This window comes from Micromys minutus (assembly GCF_963924665.1).
Source record: "Micromys minutus genome assembly, chromosome: 32".
In the NCBI taxonomy this organism is placed as follows: Eukaryota; Metazoa; Chordata; class Mammalia; order Rodentia; family Muridae; genus Micromys; species Micromys minutus.
Genome location: NC_137967.1, coordinates 7,172,993 through 7,193,051, shown reverse-complemented (window position 1 = coordinate 7,193,051; position 20,059 = coordinate 7,172,993). Strand labels below are relative to the sequence as shown.

General features: G+C 39.3%; 2 protein-coding genes across 2 annotated transcripts in view; one reads left to right on the top strand and one right to left on the bottom strand.

Moving 5' to 3' along the window:
- The window catches only part of LOC308413593 (vomeronasal type-2 receptor 116-like), a gene marked incomplete at both ends in the record, with an annotated part of 711,488 nt that overhangs the window by 402,548 nt on the left and 288,881 nt on the right, over nucleotides 1-20,059 (top strand). The gene's annotated exons all lie outside the window — the stretch shown is intronic.
- Nucleotides 1-20,059, bottom strand: part of LOC308413999 (uncharacterized protein) — a gene marked incomplete at both ends in the record, with an annotated part of 50,050 nt that overhangs the window by 19,674 nt on the left and 10,317 nt on the right. Inside the window, 4 exons of the mRNA XM_080909166.1 lie at nucleotides 2,504-2,637; nucleotides 5,936-6,093; nucleotides 14,042-14,937; nucleotides 17,300-17,423. Coding sequence (XP_080765292.1) covers nucleotides 2,504-2,637; nucleotides 5,936-6,093; nucleotides 14,042-14,937; nucleotides 17,300-17,423 — 1,312 coding nt within the window. The remainder of the gene's footprint in view (nucleotides 1-2,503; nucleotides 2,638-5,935; nucleotides 6,094-14,041; nucleotides 14,938-17,299; nucleotides 17,424-20,059) is intronic.

Here is a 20,059-nt window from a genome sequence, read left to right as displayed (position 1 = left end):
TTTTTTTACCAAACTTTAACTCTGAGATAGTGTCTGTCTTTGTCTCTGAGATGAGTTGTTTTGTACGCAGCAATATGCTGGATTCTGTTTATATATCCAGTCTGATAGCCTATATCTTTTTATTGGCGAATCAAGTCCATTTATATTAACAGATAGTAAGGAATAGTGGTTGCTATTTCCTGCTATTTTTGCTTTTAGAAGTAGAATTGTGCCTGTGTGTCTTTCTTCTATTGGTTTTCTTGCTTAGGTATTTTCTTGTTTTTACTAGGATGTAGTTTCCCTCTTTGTATTGTGTCTTCCACCAATAATTCACTTTTGTTCTCTTAGGGTCTGCATGATGTCTGTCCAGTCTCTTCTAGCTTTCATAGTCTCTGTTGAGAAATTGGGTGTGATTCTGATTATTCTGCCTTTATACGTTACATGATCTTTTTCCCTTACTGCTTTTAGTATTCTTTCTTTGCTTTGGGGACTTGGCATTTTGACTGTTATGTGTCTGGAGGAATTTATTTTCTGGTCCACTCTATTTGGAGTTCTGTAAGCTTGTTTCAAGCTCATGTTAATCTCATTCTTAAGAGTAGGGAAGTTTTCTTCTACGATTTTGTTGAAGATATATTCTGTGCCTCTTAGTTGATATTCTTCAACCACTTCTATTTCTATTATGCTTAGGTTTGGTAGTCTCATTGTATCTTGGACCTCCTGGATATTTTGGGTTAGGAGCTTTTTGGCTTTTGCATCCTCTCTGACTGTTTTGTCTGTGTTTTTTGTGTTCTCTTCGGCCCCTGAGAGTCTCTCTTCCATCTCTTGTAGTCTGTTGGAGATGCTTCCATCTGTGACTACTGATTTTTTTTTTAGGTTTTCTACCTCCAGAGTTGTCTCTTTTAGTGTTTTCTTTATTGTTCCCATTTCCATTTTAAATTCTTTCTTCAATTCCTTCATCTCTTTGGTTTTATATTCCGCTAGTTCTTTGATTTCTTTTTGTGTTTTTCTTGTTTCCTTTTTAAAAGCTTCTATTTCTTTATGCTTTTCCTCCCGTTCTTACTTAAGGATCTCTGTCATAATCTTGAGGTATGTCTCATCTGAGTCTTCTTTTTCGGGAGTGTTTGGCATTCTGCTGTTTGTTGTGATGGTAGAGCTGGGTTGTGGCGTTGCCACATTGTCTTGGTTTCTATTGTGTATGTTCTTTCACTTTCCTCTTGCCATGTTGTTGTCTGTGCTTATACGAGTTCTTATTGTCAGTGATTGTTTCCAGTTTCTCTTGTGTACCTGGCCTGTGTCCCTGGATCTCGGCTGTTCCCGTTGTCAAATGTCCTGAGCCTTTTTTCTGCATGCATAACCCCCTGGTTAGAAATCGAGTTTCTATGGCAGAGTTCCTGCTCCTTTGAACCAATTTGGGGCGGGGGCGCTTTCCCTGCACTCGGCCCAGAACTCTCCATGTCCTGCCTACTCTCAAGGCGGTCTGACCAGGCCTGCATCCCTGGATGTCCACTGTACCCAGTGCCAAATGGCCTGAGCTTTTGTTCTGCAAGCCTGGGCCCTCTGGGTGGCAACAGAGTCCCTACAGCAAAGTTCCTGCTCACCTGAACCACTCGGGGGTGGGGGGGGGTGGGGGAGGGGGTGGCACACTTTCTGCAAGCTTGGCCCAGACCTCTCTGAGATGCAGCTACTCACAGTGTGGTCTCACTAGGCCTGTGTCCCTGGATCTCTGATCAAAACAGAACTTTTCACACTTGCTCTGCTACACTACAGTGATAAAGCTGCAGATAGGCACCCGGATGATCCCGCCTCCTATTCTGACTGACAGATCCACCTCAAAGCCCTGATTGGCCACTGATTCTTGAGTTACATGAGCGCCTCCCTAAGGGTAGAGTGAGCATAGTGATTCCAGGTCATGGCTTCCAGTACTGTAGCAGACCTTTTCGAGAGACACAGAGGTTTGCATTTCGGTAGCAGTTGGACCTGTCTTGCAATAGCCTACAGTCTGTCTTCCCATCCAGTACTGAGAAGAACCCACCTCCTCAGCTCAGGCTGCTCAGCCGCCTGCTCCTCCCCTTCGTGAACCGTGACTCTGAACTCACTAAGTCAGGGAAACCAGATATTGTTTGAAGTCCCTTTAATTCACTCACTAGGCACCCCCCTAAAGCCTGTGAAAGTGAGATAACTCAGTCATGTATAGGCTTTATCACACTGATTACATTTGAAGGGTTTCTCTCCAGTATGTATTAATTTATATGTTTGAAGATACTGGCACCGTGCAAAGGCTTTAACACATTGATTATATTCATAACGTTTTTCTCCAGTATGAGTTCTTTTACGTAAGTACAGAGTACACTTATGTGCAAATGATGACATTCATAGGGTTTCTCTCCAGAATGTGTTCTTTCATGGATAGGAAGATACTGGTGTTGTGCAAAGGCTTTATCACATTCATTACATTTGTAGGGTTTCTCTCCAGCATCTGTTCTTTCATGTATTTGGACACTGCTGTGACATGCAAGGGCTTCACTCTGCTGAAAGCCTTCAGAGGGCTTCTCTCCAGTATAAAATCTATCATGCTTTTGAAAGTGACTGTGATATGTGAAGGCATTATCACACTGTGCATTTTCGTAGCGTTTCTCTCCAGCATGACTTCTTTCATGCCTGCAATGATAATTGGAAAATGTAAAAGTTTTATCACATTCATTACACTCATGGATCTTTTTAATCTGAGTGAATTAATTTTAATATTTTGGTCTAATTCTTAAGGAGAATTAGATCTTAAGGGTTTATCACATTGTTTACAGTCTTGGTGTTCCCTTCACTGGGGGTTGTTCTCCATCCTTAGAGATACCTGTGATGGTTACAGCATTTATTACATGGCTCACATTTATACCAGACATTTTCTAAATTAAGCTTTCTAAATATTTAAAGAAATCTACAAAAATTTACAGATTTAACACTCTATTTATGTTCATAAATTTTCTTACACTTTGAGTCATACTGCATTTGAAAAGGGAAGGACAAAAGAATATCCACACTCAAATGCTCATATGCATTTTCTACAGGAAAAATCTGTGACTGTATTCCAAATGTAGTTGAAAAACAATGTGGTTAGAAACTTGTATCACATTCAGAAAGTCTCCTAGATGTGTGGACTACCATATAACATCTAGTTGCTCAAAGAAAAGGAGATTCTCTGCTTCTTTCAATGTCCCTGTGCTAATATGGCCTGTATCCAGGAAGACTTATGATATACCTATTAAAAATTAACAAATAAAGGGTTTCCACCTTGTATTCACACAGCTCGATTTTGTTCCTCAGACATGAACTGTAGAGATTAAGGTTTCTCCCCAACAACGTTCTTCACTCTCACAAACTTCCCCTCTCACTGACCTTAGCAAATTTGGACAAGTGTATGAGCAACAGCAGCTTTCCTATGGACTATTTCCTTATTGGAAGGCTTTGGACATACACATATCACCTATTCAGTGTGTATACACTTTACAATATCTGAATGGTATGAGGGTGATTGAAAAGGCTGTTCTACAGTGTAGTTCTAAAGGTGATATGATTCAAATAGTTGTATCTGTTCAATACTGTCATGGAGGAATGCCTTGCAAACACAAATCAGCTACCTGACATCGAGGTCCATGGCTTCCTGAGAATTTAGTAGTCATCAAAACACCTAAAGCTGTGAATATTTAAATGTTGCTGATCTTTAAATCTTTTAGAACACATTAAATTTACTTCAGAAGCACATTTGAATTAGGTTTCACAAAGAATTACCTGCCATGTCTTCTATCACTTTGACAATGTTCTTTAATATTGGGGTCTTTGTATGACAAGAACTTCAAACCTCTAAAGAAAGAAATTGAGGAGGATCTCAGAAAATGGAAAGATCTCCCATGCTCATGGATTGGAAAAATCAACATCTTAAAAATGGCCATCCTACCAAATGCAATCTACAGATTCCATGCAATCCCCATCAAAATTCCAACCCAGTTCTTCATGGAATTGGAAAGATCAATGTGCAATTTTATATGGAATAACAAAAGACCTAGAATAGCGAAATCCATCCTCAACAACAAAATAACATCTGCGGGAATCACTATCCCTGACCTCAAGCTATATTACAAGGCAATTGTGCTGAAAACTGCATGGTACTAGTACAGAAATAGGCATGTGGATCAATGGAATAGAATAGAAGATCCAGAAATGAGCCCTCATGTATATGGTCACCTGATTTTTGACAAAGGAGCAGTAAACATTCAATGGAAAAAGGACAGCCAATTCAACAAATGGTGCTGGTCCAACTGGCACTCAGCATGCAAAAGAATGAAAATAGACCCGTTCTTATCTCCTTGTACAATGCTCAAGTGTAAGTGGATCAAAGATCTCCACATAAATACACTGAAACTATTAGATGAGAAAGTAGGGAAAACCTTAGAACACATAGGTACAGGAGAAAATTTCCTGAACAAAACACCAATGGCTCAAGCTCTAAGGTCAAAGATTAACAAATGGGACTTAATGAGATTGCAAAGTTTCTGTAAGGCTAAAGATATCGTCAAGAAAACAAAACGGCAACCAACAGAATGGGAAAAGATCTTTACCAACACCACATCAGATAGAGGCCTAATATCCAAGGTGTACAAGGAACTCAAAAAGCTAGACACCAGAGAATCAAATAACCCTATTAAAAAATGGGGTACAGAGCTAAACAAAATGTTTTCAGTTGAGGAACACCGAATGGCTGAGAAACATCTGAGGAAGTGCTCGACATCCTTAGCCATCAGGGAAATGCAAATCAAAACAACCCTGAGATTCCACCTCACACCAGTCAGATTGGCCAAGATCCAAAACTCAGATGACAGCAGATGGTGGCGAGGCTGCGGAGAAAGAGGAACACTTCTCCACTGTTGGTGGGGTTGAAAGCTAATACAACCACTCTGGAAATCTGTCTGGCGATACCTCAGAAAATTGGATATAGTACTACCTGAAGACCCAGCTATTCCACTTCTGGGCATATACCCCAGAAACACTTTAATACACAACAAAGATATATGCACCACAATGTTCATAGCGGCTCTATTTATAATAGCCAGAAGCTGGAAGGAACCCAGATGTCCTTCAGAAGATGAATGGATACAAAAATTGTGGTACATATACACAATGGAATACTACTCAGCCACCAGAAACAATGACTTAACCAAATTCTTAAGAAAATGGCTGCATCTAGAGAATATCATCCTGAGTGAGATAACCCAGTCACAAAATAACAGACATAATATGCAGTCACTGATAGTGGGATGCTAACCCCAGAGGCTTACACTCCCCCAGAAACAACTCACAGACTGTATGAAGTCCAAGAAATAAAGAAAACAAAAAAAAAATATACATATACTTACAAACAAGAAGACTGACTATTTCCATGTTGCGTTTTGTTTTGCATGTACTTTACGCTTATTGTAACTATTAGGTTTTCAATGCATACTGTCAAGCCCTTGAAAAAAATCAAGTACTGACTAAAAAAAATATATTCACATGGTTTTATGTAAAAATTATTTTAATGTCTGAAAAAACAGTACTGACAAAAAAGTATAATTTTAAGCAAAAAATGTTTAAAATCTGTACATTTATCTTTGTTTTGTAAAATAAAGTTGTTAAAAAAAATATTGGGGTCTTTTCAATAGGAGCCTAAAACATATAATATGGAAAATTAGTCAATAACACATTATCTTCAGTTAATCCTGGAACCTTACCAGCTTTATTCACCTCATTCTTCTACATTCCCATTCAAGAATGGAGGAAGAAACCAATAACCAAAATAAATAAATAAATAAATAAATAAATAAAATAAATAAATAAACAAAAACCTCAGACAAATCAACAACAACAACAAAAAACAGTTGTTCTCCCACCTTATCTTAAATCTCAATAAATAAAAATTGAGTTTTACCTATAGCTCCGAGGTTCTGGTAGATCTCCAGCGTCATATCCTTGTAAAGTCCCTTCTGAGATGGATCCAGCAAGGACCATTCCATCAAGTCTCCAACTATCCAGGTCATGAAGAACAGCCAAGTAAACTCCATGTTCAACTTGCCTTTGACCTAATTTCTACATTTGTCCAGGAACAAATCACTGTTCAGCTACATTTTTGTCCTAATTTGAGTCTCTGATGTTGTGATTAGATCCTGAAACCATAAACAGCTCTTGTAATAAATAGGTTCATTTGGCTGATTTCCATCAGATCACAGTTCATCACTTTGGGAGCTTAAGATAAAAATTCAAGCTACAAAATGAAGGAACCAAAACCGCAGGCAGACGTTGTTATCTGGCTTTCTCTCTGCTTTGGTCACTGCCTCATGCTCAGGAATCTGTATAATCCAGACCAAGACCACTTAGAGATATTTCCACCCACAGTGGAAGAGCCTTTCCACATCCATCACCAGTCAACACAAGCTCTCACAAACACAGCAACCAGTCATTCTGATGGGGATACACCTTCAACTGAGGCTCCTTCAGACAAAATGTTGACAATTGAAGCTAATTGGGACAAAGAGACAAAATATGTTTAAAAACGTTTTTTAAAAGAATCAAACCAATGTTTTGAGAATATCAACGATTTCAATAGCAAAAACGGAAACATTGAAGGCTGTGGTGACTGAAAAACATAGATGTCCCAAGACCAAAGAACAGTAAAGCCTTTAGAATCAAGAAGAATAAACTAAATCTTTCTCTGCAGAAAGTGCCTGAACCAACCAAAACTAATAACACAATATTGCAAACTTTCAAAGAACAGAAATAGGTAAAGGTCTATCGGTTTTTCAAAGAAACAATATTATAATTAAATTGTAGTTAGTAAAACAACATAACATATAGGACACCACTGATAAAAGGAGACACAAAGGTAGGCCTATAAACACAATAGTCCTTTAACAACAACAACAAAAACCACAGGATTATAGTCAAAAATCAAAATCAGAGAATTTGCAGACCATCACTCACCTCATGCACCTCGATTCTTTCTTTTGTCCGGAGTAGATAATATATGGTGGGTAGAGGGATATTCTTATTGGAGAGATTTCCTTAAAACATTCACACATTTCAAAACTGTCCCTGTCCCACAGCTGTTTTGGGAGCCTAGTGGATTCAGGACCCATCACCTCCACCACCCTAAAACCACCAAATACCACTCCCCTTCTTCCTGAGCCTTTCTGCTGGGACAGATTGCTAGCTAGTCTGCTCTTCTGAAGATACCATATCCTGAGGCATCCCAGGAGTTCCACTATACTCAGGGGCATCAGACACCACAGCCTGAGATATCCTAGGACATCTACTGCACAGAGGGCAACTGAGAAATGATGCCAGCTTGTCTGTACCCCAAAGACATCACAGCTTGAAGGCATCCCAGGAGATCCTCTGTACAAAGGGCAACTGATCATCCACAGTTGAAGACCTCCCGGGGCTCTGTGGCATGCAGGGCAACTGACCCAACAGATTGAAAGCTTTCCTGAAGAGATGGCTCAGCGGTTAAGAGCACTGACAGTTCTTCCACAGGTCCTGAGTTCAACCACATGGTGGCCCACAGCCATCAGCAATAAGATATGATGCCCCATTGTGGTCTGTCTGAAGAAAACTACAGTGTAGTTATATATAAGAAATAAATTAATTAAAAGAATAAAAGGCTCCCTGCAGTTCTGCTGTTCCTAGTACTGACTAGAGAACAAGAGAGTCAGCTTCATTTTTGTCTTCAGCTCCTGTGGATTGCCAAGATTATCTCTCCATGGACTCCTTTTCTCCCACTCTCCAACACCAGCTATCACAACAGCGAGGTAGGTCTATATAAGTGGCAACATTCAGCCAACACAGTCTCTGAAACCCAGACAGCAAATATAAACAGAGGAATAAAACTCTCACCCAAACAAGCCCAAGCCAGAATTCAGCATCTACACCTATAATCACCTCAGATGCCTAGACAACAGCACAGGGAAATAGGTCACCAACAGAGCCAAGCTATCCTATCACACTAAAATAAAGCCAGGAAAAGCAAACAAACGTTGAATGAACCCCATAAAACTGCTGAAGAACTAAAAATGGACACAGATCTGATAAAACAGAATCTGAAGGAGTTTAGGAGAAATGACAGAGGTAAGGTTCACCCACTAAGTAGAGATGCCAATGGGAACTTCAGGCCTTGAAGATAAAACAGAAAAATGGATTAGTAAAAGAAAATGTTAAATATACAAATTTTACTGGCACAAAACATCCAGAAACTTTGAGACATTATATGAAGATGAAACCAAATATCAAAACCAAAACCAAAAAAAAAAAAAATGAATTATAGGAATAGAGGAAAGAGAAGGATATCAGCTCAGAGGTCCAGAAACATTTCAACAATATCATAAACAAAAATATTTATAACTTAATGAAGAAAATGTCTATCAAGGTATAAGATGCATGCAAAATATCAAATATATTTGACCATAAAAGAAAATCCCCTTACCACATAATAATAAAACACCAAGGATACAGAACAACAACAGGAATATTAAAAGCTGCAGCAGAAACAAAACAAACAACAAAAAGAAAACTAAGAAACAACAAGCACAGCCCTATACAATGTGTGAACTAAAAACCCAGCCAGAGGAAATTACCTACATACATAAAAACACAGAAAATGAATATTCTTACATTAAAGGACCCTAGGGGCTTTCACCAGCCTTACACCTACTGCCTTAGGTCAAAGCTAAGCCAAGTTCCATTCTCCACCCACAGTTCTTGGAAGAAGCAGGAACATTCTTGAAAAGCCCCAGAATGAACTGACTGATAGTCACCTGACCCTCTGGTCCCATGGCCTGTCACATGCTTGCTAGCCAATAGATTCAAAGGCCAATATGCTTAGCCATTGAATTTAAATTATAACCTTGCTGATGTTAGAGGCTGGTTCTTTGATATGAGGAAGGGCCTAGTTGCTGGTTGTAAATCAGAGCAGTCTCCTTTCTTATGATTTGGAGCAAACTTTCTGGACAGTCCTACTGAACAAATATATGTATCCTAGCATCCTAACCTCTAACAGGTCTGGCTGACATATGGCTTATCTGTGGGGTGTTTAGGAGGCGTTCCTCCCTCAGCTAAGTTCTACTTGGTGTTGCTAACTATCTCCTGAGGAATGGTAAATCCTTGACACCATCAACCCAACTCTTCTACCCCACAGTTTAATCCTGGAGTGCTACCCACATGAGATGCCTTTTACAGCCTCTCCAAAATTAACTGCAGATCAGTCTTACACCTAAAGGTTAAATGACAGTGGGGTTAGTAGTAACTTTTAGAAGAGAAATGAGGCCTCTCTGAAACTGACATCCTGCTAAGGGTGTTTCTACACACAAGTCTCTGTGCAAGATGCTCTGAGCAGATGCTGCCCTCATAGGGAAGTTATTCAGAGCCCACTGCTGGGTTCAGGGATTAATCAGGACAAAAAGGCAAGGGACAGGCTGCCACTTCTGGCCACAGCTCACAGACCCTGGGACCCCACCATACCAGCTCCCTCTGCACACGTGCTTGCTCCCTCCTTCTGCAGGCAATGACCCTGCACTCACCATGTCCTGAATTAGGAGCTCGCCAGAGCTTCCCTCACAGCACTGGGCAGTAGGGCTCAGGGAAACACAACTTTTCAAACTTGTTCTGCTACCCTACAGTGCTTAAGCTGCAGCTAGGCAACCGGAAGATCCCGCCTCCTATTCTGACTGACAGTTCCTGCTCATGGCCCCTTTTAGCCATTGAGTCTTGAGTTAAATGAGCGCCTCCCTAAGGGTTAGAGTGAGCAAAGTGATTCCTGTTCAGGTCTTCCAGTTTGTACCAGACCTTTTTGAGATACACAGAGGTTTGCATTTCGGTAGCACTTGGGCCTGTCTTGCAATAGCCTACTGTCTGTCTTCCATCCAGCACTGAGAAGAACCCACCTCCTCAGCTCAGGCTGCTCAGCCGCCTGCTCCTCCCCTTCATGAACAGTGACCCTGTGCTCACTAAGTAGGGGAAACCAGAGCTGGTTTGAACTCCCTTTACTTCACTAGTTAGTCACTCCCACCCCATAGCCTGTGAAAGTGTGGTTGGTTATGTAATGTAAACTGATCTTTTCTGCGTTGTTCCCAAATTAACTTGTAAGCAACACCGGCCCAGCAACAAGGTAATTTCCAGGAATGCCGGGAATTGTAGTTCTTTGAAGCAACAACCCCTTATGGGAAAGTTCGGTGGCTAAATTAATTATAGCCTAAATCCATGCAACACGTGACTGCAGGTTATTCTATCTGGGAACTTCTGGGGATTTTTCTGACCCAGATCCATCTCTTGGTCAGTAGTTAATATTTAATAAACGGTTACTTTAAATTTGCACCAAAACAGCTGAGTTTGTTTTTCCTGTAAAACACAAGAGTAACAGGGAGGCACATGAGGAGATAACTGGCCCAAATCGACTTTTTTTCTGGATAATCGAAAGGTGGGCTGACCCACCTGATCGAGGGTCTCTGGGAAATGCACTCGAATGAACTGCAGACTTGGAGAAAAGCACTAAGCTCCTTTTGGTTTCTGGGTTCTGGTAAAAGGTACAGTGTCCAATGAACTGGGAGAACTTGATGGGTTTTTACACCTCATTCGGGTGAAAGGGGAGACGCCTATTGTCTTTTTGTTTGTTTTGTTTTTCTTTGGTTGTTTGAGTGATTTCTGGGTAATTGGGAGTTCATCCAGGGCCATCAGTTATTTTCTGATCCATTATTTCCATGGAAACGCCCTCTGGTTACACTGGGAGGCAGAAACTTCAGTGACCCAGCACTTAGTGACCTCACCTGTGTTCCAATGCTTGGCTGCCCAATAAAGCAGAAGTTTCCAAAGGATACCAGGCAGTCCAGGGATTAAAAACGCTGTTTGCAACCTGCATTTTCTCTGACTGTTGTGTCAATGTTTTCTGTGGTGTCTTCTGTACCTGAGATGCTCCCATTTATCTCTTGTATACTCTTGTTGATGTTTGAATCTATGACTTCTGATATCTTTCCTCGGTTTTCAATCTCCAGGGTTGTCTCCCTTGGTGATTTCTTTATTGTTTCTATTGCTAATTTTATAACCTGAATGGTTTTGTTCAATTCCATTAACTGTTTGGCTGTGTTTTCTTTTAATTCATTTAGGGATTTTTGTGTTTCCTCTTTAAGAGCTTTGACCTGTAAATGTATTTACCTGCGTTTTATTTCTTTAACAGAATTATTTATATCCTTATTAAAGTCCTCTGTCATTATCCTAAGACGTGAATATAAACCTGAATCTTGACTTTTGTGTTATGATGTGGTATCCAGGTCTTGCTGTAGCTGAGAACTGGGTTCTGATTATGCTAAGTAGCCATTGTTTCTGTAGCTTCGGTGTTTGTGCTTGCCTCTCACATCAGGTTATATCTGGTTTTATCTAGCCTTACTGTCTCAGGAGCCTGACCCCTTTGTGATGCTGGATGTATAAGATCTACTCAGAGTGCAGCTGTCTCTGATTCTGTGATTCTTCTATCCCGTGATTCTGAGATCTGTGTATTAGAGTTCCTGGGAGTCAAGCTGTCTCTGGGATCCCAATATTCTGCTGTAAAGAAGTTCCTGAGATTCTGTTTTATCTGATCTCCTGAGAGTAAAGCTTTCTCTAGTGTTGTAAGAGTGGGTGGGGAGTGGGAGCTCTAGGTTTTCTCTGGGCCCAGGTGGAAGTTAGAAGGGACTCATACCTCTGGCTGTGTGAGGGTTTGTGTGTCCATGGATCCTGTGGGGGTCCCAGCTATGCTGAGTGTTGGTGAACATTTTGTGGCCTCAACTGTGCCGTGGAGTGTGTCAGAAGTCCAGTGATACTGAGTGTGTTTTCTCATCTGGGAATTGAGCTTTCTCTGTGATTGTGTGTTTCTGAGCTCAGGGCGCTGGGCTATCTCTGGGTGTTGATGGAGTGGTTGCAGAGCCAGTGCCTCAGGTTTGCATCTCAGTGCAAGTTCACACTGGAATGAATCTGTGCCACTGGCTGGGCACACTGAGGGCAGTCTATGAGAAAAATCTGGATTTGTCAAATATCAGTCGTTTTACCAATACCATCCAGAACTACAGTATAATAGCAGGTTGAATTATCTACAAGCTTATTTTATTTTATTATTCTTTAATATATATTTTATAGTCTGATTGTTATTCCCCTAATGGTTCACGGCCTGACTCTTCCACATCCCCTACTTCAATCCTTACTTCCTCTCCCATCTCCAAGAGGACATCTCTTCTCTCCAAACCTCAGACTTTCCCAATCTCTTGGGGATCAAGTCTCTAGGAGATTAGGTGTGTCTTCTCTCACTGAAGCCGATGAGGAAGTCTCATGCTGCACATGTGTCAGGGGCCTCATATCAGCTGGTACATGCTTACTGGCTGTCTCGGTGTCTGAGAACTCTTGGCTGTCGAGGTTAGTTGGGACAGCAGGTCCTCGCCTAAGGACACCCTCCTCCTTACCTTCTACCAATTATCACCTAATTCGACTCTAGGTGTCCCCAGCTTCTGTCCATAGTTGGATATAATATTTTAGTATGTGGGAGCTTAAAAAGAATCTTTCCTCCTTAGACAATGGGCCAATATTTTGAAGAGCAGCCGATAAACCAGACAGTATTTTGTCATGTATGTACTCCTACTGGAAGCCAGTGAATGTGTTCTGATTTCATCTTTGTTGATTCTTTGGTTTATCTGATTTATTGATTGATTTGAGATATGGTTTTTATGATAAGCCAGGTCTACCTGGAACCTACTTTCTATAAGAGCTCATAGATTTAACAGCTATATCACCTTTTTTGAAAATTACTAGGAGGGAAAATCTCCATGAAAGCAACATGATGACTAAAAGTGTAATAATAATTTGAGAATTTGCAATCTCATTAAGTCCAATTTCTTGATCCGTGGTCTTAGAGAACAAGCCATTGGTTCATGAAAATTTCCCCTGTGCCTATGTGTTCTAAGGTTTTCCCCACTTTCTCTTCTAATAGTTTCAGTGTAGTTGGTTTTAAGTGGAGATCTTTGATCCACTTGCATTTGGGCTTTGTACAAGGAGATATAGGAAAGGGTCTATTTTGATTCTTATGCATGCTGATTGCAAGTTGAGCTAACAAAATTTGTTGAAGAGACTGTACTTTTTATATTGTATATTTTTAGGTCCTTTCTCAAAAATCAAGTGACCATATGTATGAGGATTCATTTCGGGATCTTCTATTCTGGTCCACAAAAGAAACAAGATGTCCTTCAATAGATGAATGGATAAAGAGATTGTGGTATATTTACAGAATAGAGTACTACTCAGCTATTAAAAATAATGACTTCATGAAATTACTAGGAAAATGAATGCATCTAGAGAATATCATCCTGAGTGAGATAACCCAGGCACAAAAGAACAGATGTAATATGCAGTCACTGATAATTGGATACTAGCCACTGAAATCAGGCCATATTAAGCTCAAGAATAACAAAGGCCAAATAGTGAAAGCCTCAGACCTTCTCAGGAAAAAAAAATAAGTGTATAGTACCCGCTCAGAGTGTGGTTCACCTAGACCTTAAATTATGAATAGCACAAGAACTAGGAAAATAGCACTGTGGCAACTTTTGGTATTCAAGGATTATTATGTTTAATCTATACACACCATGAAGACTCTGACTGTTTTCATGTTACATTCTGTTCTACATGTACTTTATGCTTAGGCTAACTAGTGGGATTTCAATGCATGTTACCAAATCTCTAAAAGTATTGCCAAATGCTTTAAAAAATCTGTACATGTATCTCTCTTCTTTAAATAAAGTTGTAAAAAAATAATTTTAGAATTTTATTTCTCCCAGAGGACACTAAACACGTGAATGAGTGTAAGATTTTATGGACAGTGCACACAAGATCAGCAGATATGATATTTCTAGACATCATTAGAGGATCCAGTGAGAGGGATTGTAAACTAGATACGTGCACTGTATCCCAATATTTGGTGGGTACATACTAACGTTACATTTGACAGAATTCCTGAAATATTTGTTCAGAAATATGATTTCTTCCTGATCTTTTGTATACAATTTCTGTCTGGTCTCACTAAAATGATGTAGATCTTGGGTACAAAGATGCATCCAAGCATCCCTGCACTAGAAGCCAAGATGGAGAAGATCTCCACAGCAACCATGACCTTGCCCTTGGTGCTATGGTAGACAGGAAGGAAGGTGACCCAGACACTGCAGAACACTAGCATGCTGAAGGTCAAGAACTTGGCTTCGTTGAATGTGTCAGGCAGATTCTTGGCCAAGAAAGCCACAGTGAAGCTTCCAAGGGCCAGGCAGGCCAAGTATCCCAGGACAAAGTAGAATGCAGTAACTGAGCCCTTGTTGCACACAATGATGATGTGGCCATGCTCAGAGTGTTCATCAGTATCAACAAAGGGAGGAGAAAGTGCTATCCAGATTGTACACAGAATACACTGAAATAGGGAACATATGGGAATAATGTAGTTGGGAGTCCCTGATACCAGGAAGTTTCTCAACTTCCTTCCTGGGTCTGTGATTTTGAATGCCAGAATCACAGTTACTGTTTTGGCCAGAACTGTGGAAACAGCCACAGTGAATACAATGCCAAAGGTGATTTGCTGTAAGATACAGGTTACTCTGTTAGGATGGCCAATGAAGAAAAATGAACACAGAAAACAGCACATGAGTGACACGAGCAATAGGTAGCTGAGGATTCTGTTATTGGCCTTTACAATAGGAGTGTCATGGTGCTTCACAAAGACCCAAAGTACCAGAGCTGTGAATGCAGAGAGACAGAAGGCTAGTAAGGCAAGAGCCATCCCCAAGGGGTCTTCATAGCTTAGAAAGATCACATCTTTCTGAAGGCATTTGTTGTGTTGTGTGTTGGCATAGTGGCCTTCTGGACAATTCACACACTGATCCATATCTGATGTGCAAAGGAAAGTTTAGTTAGTGCTGCTTTAGGAATTTTATCGGCAAGGTATTTCAAGTGAGGGTGTTGAGAGAAGGCTTGCAATGGTTCTTTAATAATGAGAATACATTTGAAAGACATTATTTCACAGTATTGTTTTAAATTTTTAATGGTCATAAGGATTTATGAGAAAATCAAACCAAGCAATTATTTATCTATTTAATTTGTTGATTATATCATTTATTATGTTATCAGAATGCAAAGTTTTCTGAAGCATGTGTTGGTTCTAATTTCATATCAAGCAGATTATTGAAGTCAGAGAAGATACATTCATAACCACAATGCAGTTGGGTACAGTTTATAAATACAAAAGCCTCCACCGTTTCCTTAGATCACTGACTTTCCTATTATTTCAGTCCCTGTGACATGTGGAGACTCTGACTCCACTGGGACAAGACCTGTAATAGGTATTAGAGAATTTAGTAGCTCAATCTCTATAACATAGAAAAGACACTAAATTGAGCAGGCAGGCTGCATATATGTGTTTGTTTATGTAAGTATAACAATTGAATTATTGAATTTACAATTTCCTATCATAAGTTATTGGAAAAAGGTAGAAAATTAGAGAATATAAAATTAATATTTGAAAAGTAGAAAACATTAAAGAAATGAGCCCTAAGAATATCCTCATCATGCAGTAAGTAAACAAAAGTTCTTGTAATTTTTCATGAGATGCAGTAATGTTAGCACTGAACTGGAAAAGGACCTCTGTAGATAATTTGTAGTAAGAAGTCCTTCACCTCGATTCTTCATTTGGAGTGCTGAGCACTTTCATCCTTGCCTCATCTCCATTCCTAAGGGACTCAGTGTCTGTGAATGCACTCAGAGATGAAGTCAGTATTGACAAACAGAATAAGAAACAGAAGGAATTCTCCAGCAAGAGTGGTAACCCAGATGGTTTGTTTAAGCAATGGTACCCCTTTCCTAAGCTGTCATCCTGATCATGGTCAGAATATGAACTGATTGTAGTTTCACTTCATATTTATGTCATTTCAGCAAATGCTGATGTGCTTTGTTGGTTTTCAGAATTCTTATCTATAATAGTGCATTTGTGGAGACCTATTATTTGATAAGTTGTCTAAAAGACTAAGAAGTTGGATTAGGTATGAATAGAACATTCTGCTCTAAGAGAACCTGAGTTCAGACCCATCAGCCCTGTTAGGTGTCTCACAAGTGCATGCAAATGTACATACAGGGGTATTAATTGCTCGTATGTGTTCCCAACATGTGTTACCATCCAACATATGTAAGCAATTACTGTAATAAAATATATTAGGTAATTTTTGTGGAATCCATCAATGTAACTATTAATTAATTTTTTACATATAAAACAATTTCAGTGTAGTTTAAAAAATTATTTTTGAGCATAGTATGTATTCGAATTCATCACTTCAAAAGACATCTCCTGAGTAGGTTGCTTGGTTCAATGCACCTTGGGAAAAAGCTTAGAATGTAAACCTTAGCAAGGAATGATTCAACTGTTGAACCATTGCATAGGCACGACATGTCTTCTAAGAACTTTCATTCATTACATGGAATGAAGGGCAAAATGAATGAAAAGTTGATTATAAACTTTCTGCATTTTGTAAACCCTAAATAATTATTTTAATATGGGAGTGGTATGTAACATGCTGATATGATTCTCTTTGTGTATTCTACGTCATGGGTCAACTCTTGCCCTCTACATCCTGGATTCAGATCACATCTGGCTTTGAACATAGTCCTCTGAATAAAACATACTTAGCAGTTTCTCATAAATTTGCAAACACTTTATTTACTCTTCTGTATTAATCTTACAGAGTACGTAGGTCTAATACCTAGCAGTCTCATGATTAGTTAAGATACTGTATAATAGTTTTGGTTTTTAGAGGCTCCTATATTTACATGTTACCATAATTTTTGGTTGGACAGAGATATTCATGAAATAACACTAAATTAATTCTTTTTATTATATTGTGAATAAATAGATAATATATGTAGTTTTATAATAGGTTAATTATTGGGAAAATCTTGTGTAGAATTGCCTAAAATAGCAGTTTTATTTTTTAAAGTATTTCTTGTGAATTAATCTTCCATTAATTCAAAAAGAGTCAGTGTGTATGTAGGGTAAGAAACAAGGTATGTGTGTTTGTATGTTTTTGACAAAATTTCGTTCATGCTCTCTCTCTCAATTACATAAATATATATATATATATATATAGGTATGTATCTATATAACTAGTAAATTAGAAAAGATATATATCTTATACTTCATTATCTCAGTGTAGCACAAGAGGAATATATATTTGCAGGATTTATCAGAGCAGCAAACACTCACTTGTCTCATTAGAAATTTCATTTTCACTACAAGGGCTGCAAACAAAACAGCAGGCTGCCATTCCTTCCTTCCAGATTCTTTTGTATCCAGGACTACAATCTGCACTGCACACCGAGGATGGCATCTGAGAACGAAATTAGACACGTGTGGATATTGAGTTTTAGCTATTTCTTTTATGTTTTAAATTAGCACATTTTGAGTTCAATAAGCTTTTTTCATGTACAGTAACTGATGGACAGTTCACTTGTCCTTTGTTTAATGACCACGTGAATATTGGAAATAAACTGAATAATGCTAAATAGTTCCTGAACACCTACTAACTCAGGAAAAAGAGGTGATAGTGAGCTGTGTGCAAAATTTACAGAAATTGCAACATGATATTTTTGGGTAATTATTTTCAATTTGGCACTAAGTACTGTGGACAGACGGAGGGAATTTTGAAACATTTTTTCATCCAACACTACCTGTTCTCATAACTTTGAAGCATTCTCTTAATTGGTAGTTGAAATGGGAATGCCCATCTCACTGTGGGCAGTAGTGCCAGTAAGTAGTGTTCTATTATAAAATTAAGGTTCTTTAAATTTAATTAATGATTTGAAGAATATTTTCCATATTTTTGATATAGATGAAACAGGGTTTTATCATGAAGTATCAGTAGATTAATATTCCCAATGAAGATCAGAGTACATGTTCTCCTTTTGTTATCCATAATTTTCTATAAGTTTGTGTCAACTCTGCAATATTTTAAGGACTGTGTTAAGTCATAGTAAGAAAAATGGGCCTATTTTTGTACTTGACGTTAATGTATTTTCAGGTAGTGTCTTTATATAACATATGGATGGTTTGGATTCCAAATATATGGCAGACTGGTAAGAAAGAGATAGAGATTTTGAGACCTCTGCCTCTAAAGTGCTTGGATACAAATATGAACCAAAATAACTACCTTAATTTTATCTCTGACAATAATGGATAATACTATTCTCTGCATGTATTATAGTACTGTCATTGGGTTATTAAAAAAGAAACATTGCCATATCAACATGTCGTTTTGATGTTCTATCACTTGTTTTGTTTCTTTAACTCTGAATGAACTAGTATTGGACTTGTGTAAAAAGCTTCTAACCCAAAACATCCCGGAAATCCAGGACAAATGAGATCAAAAGTAAGGATAATAGGTATAGAAGAGAGTGAGGATTCTGAAGCCCACAAAGTGCAAGTGGTTTTATGTCCCCTTGCAAGTGGTTCTGTGTCTCTACCATGAGCTCTGAGGGTGGTGTATGCAAGCTTGGAAAACAGGAAGTGCAGACCCTGTGCTACAGTTCTCTGTATACAGACCATGCTGAGAAAAGCTGGTCTTCGAGGAATGCCACCAACTTCAAAGAAAAGGAAGACCACCACTTCGGCTCTGAGGGGCCCATCTGGAGACCTCAGAACACAGTACCTGAAATACAGTCTGGACAGGAACCTTCTGGTTTCTGACTATGCCTGGAGCTGAACCTGTGCTACAGGTCTTTGTACCCAGACCCAAGTAGGATAAAGCTGGTCTTTCAGGAGTGCTAACACATGTGAAAACACAGGAGAGACCACTTCTGTTCAAATTTCTGGCCTAAGAAGAACCCACCCAGACATTCAGGACACAGGTACAAAGGAGCATTCTGAGACAGGTTCCTTCTGGTTTCAAGTTGAACCCCGAGCTGACACAGTAATACAGCTCTGTGTAGCCAGATTTTGCTGGGAGAGAGCTTGCTTCCTAGAAGTGCAGACACACCTCAGAGCACAGGTAAGACCACCAATTCTGCTCTGAGGGACCTGCCTTAAACCTTCAGAACACAGGAATCAAAAATCATTTTGGGATAGATCTCCTCTAGTTAATGTTTGTGCACTGAGCTGAACCAGTACCACAGCTCTCTTTACCCAGAACCTGTTGGGAGAGAGCTGGTCCTCCAGTAGTGATGACACACAGGAGTACAGAGGGGACAAGCCACTGTCAGAATCAGCAACACCAGTTAACACCAGAGGTGAATAGATGGTGTGAGGCAAGTCAAAGAACCTAAGCAACAGAAATCAAGGCTCACAGCATCATCACAACCCAGTTATTCCAGGATCAGCAACTCCTGGATACCCCAGTACACGAGGAAAGCCAGATTCTGATTTAAAATCACAACTCATGATGATCTTAGAGGGGTTTTAGATGGCCATAAATAACTCCTTTGAAGAAATACAGAAATACACAGGTAAAAGGTTAGAAGCCCTTGAAGAGAACAAGAGAACACACACACACACACACACACACACACACACACACACACACACTCACTCACTCACAGAACACATAGAGGAATACAGGACTACACCAAACCCACAGAGAATACAGGGAAAAGAACAACCATCCAGGTGAAGAAATTGAACAAAATCATCCAGGATGTAAAAATGGAAATATAAACAATAAAGAAATCACAAAGTGAGACAGCCCTAGAGTTAGAAAACCTAGGAAAGATATCATCAGTCATGGACAGAAGCATCACCAAAACAAGAGGTCGAAGAAAGAATCTCAGGGCAGAAGATACCATAGAAAACATTGATACAGCAGTCAAAGAAAATACTAGATGCAAAAAGGTTCTAACCCAAGGTATCCAGGAAATCCAGAACACAAACAGAAGATCAAAACTGAGGATAATATGTATAGAAGAAAGTGAATGTTCCCAACTAAATGGACAGTAAATATCATCAAGAAAATTACTGAAGAAAACTTCACTAACC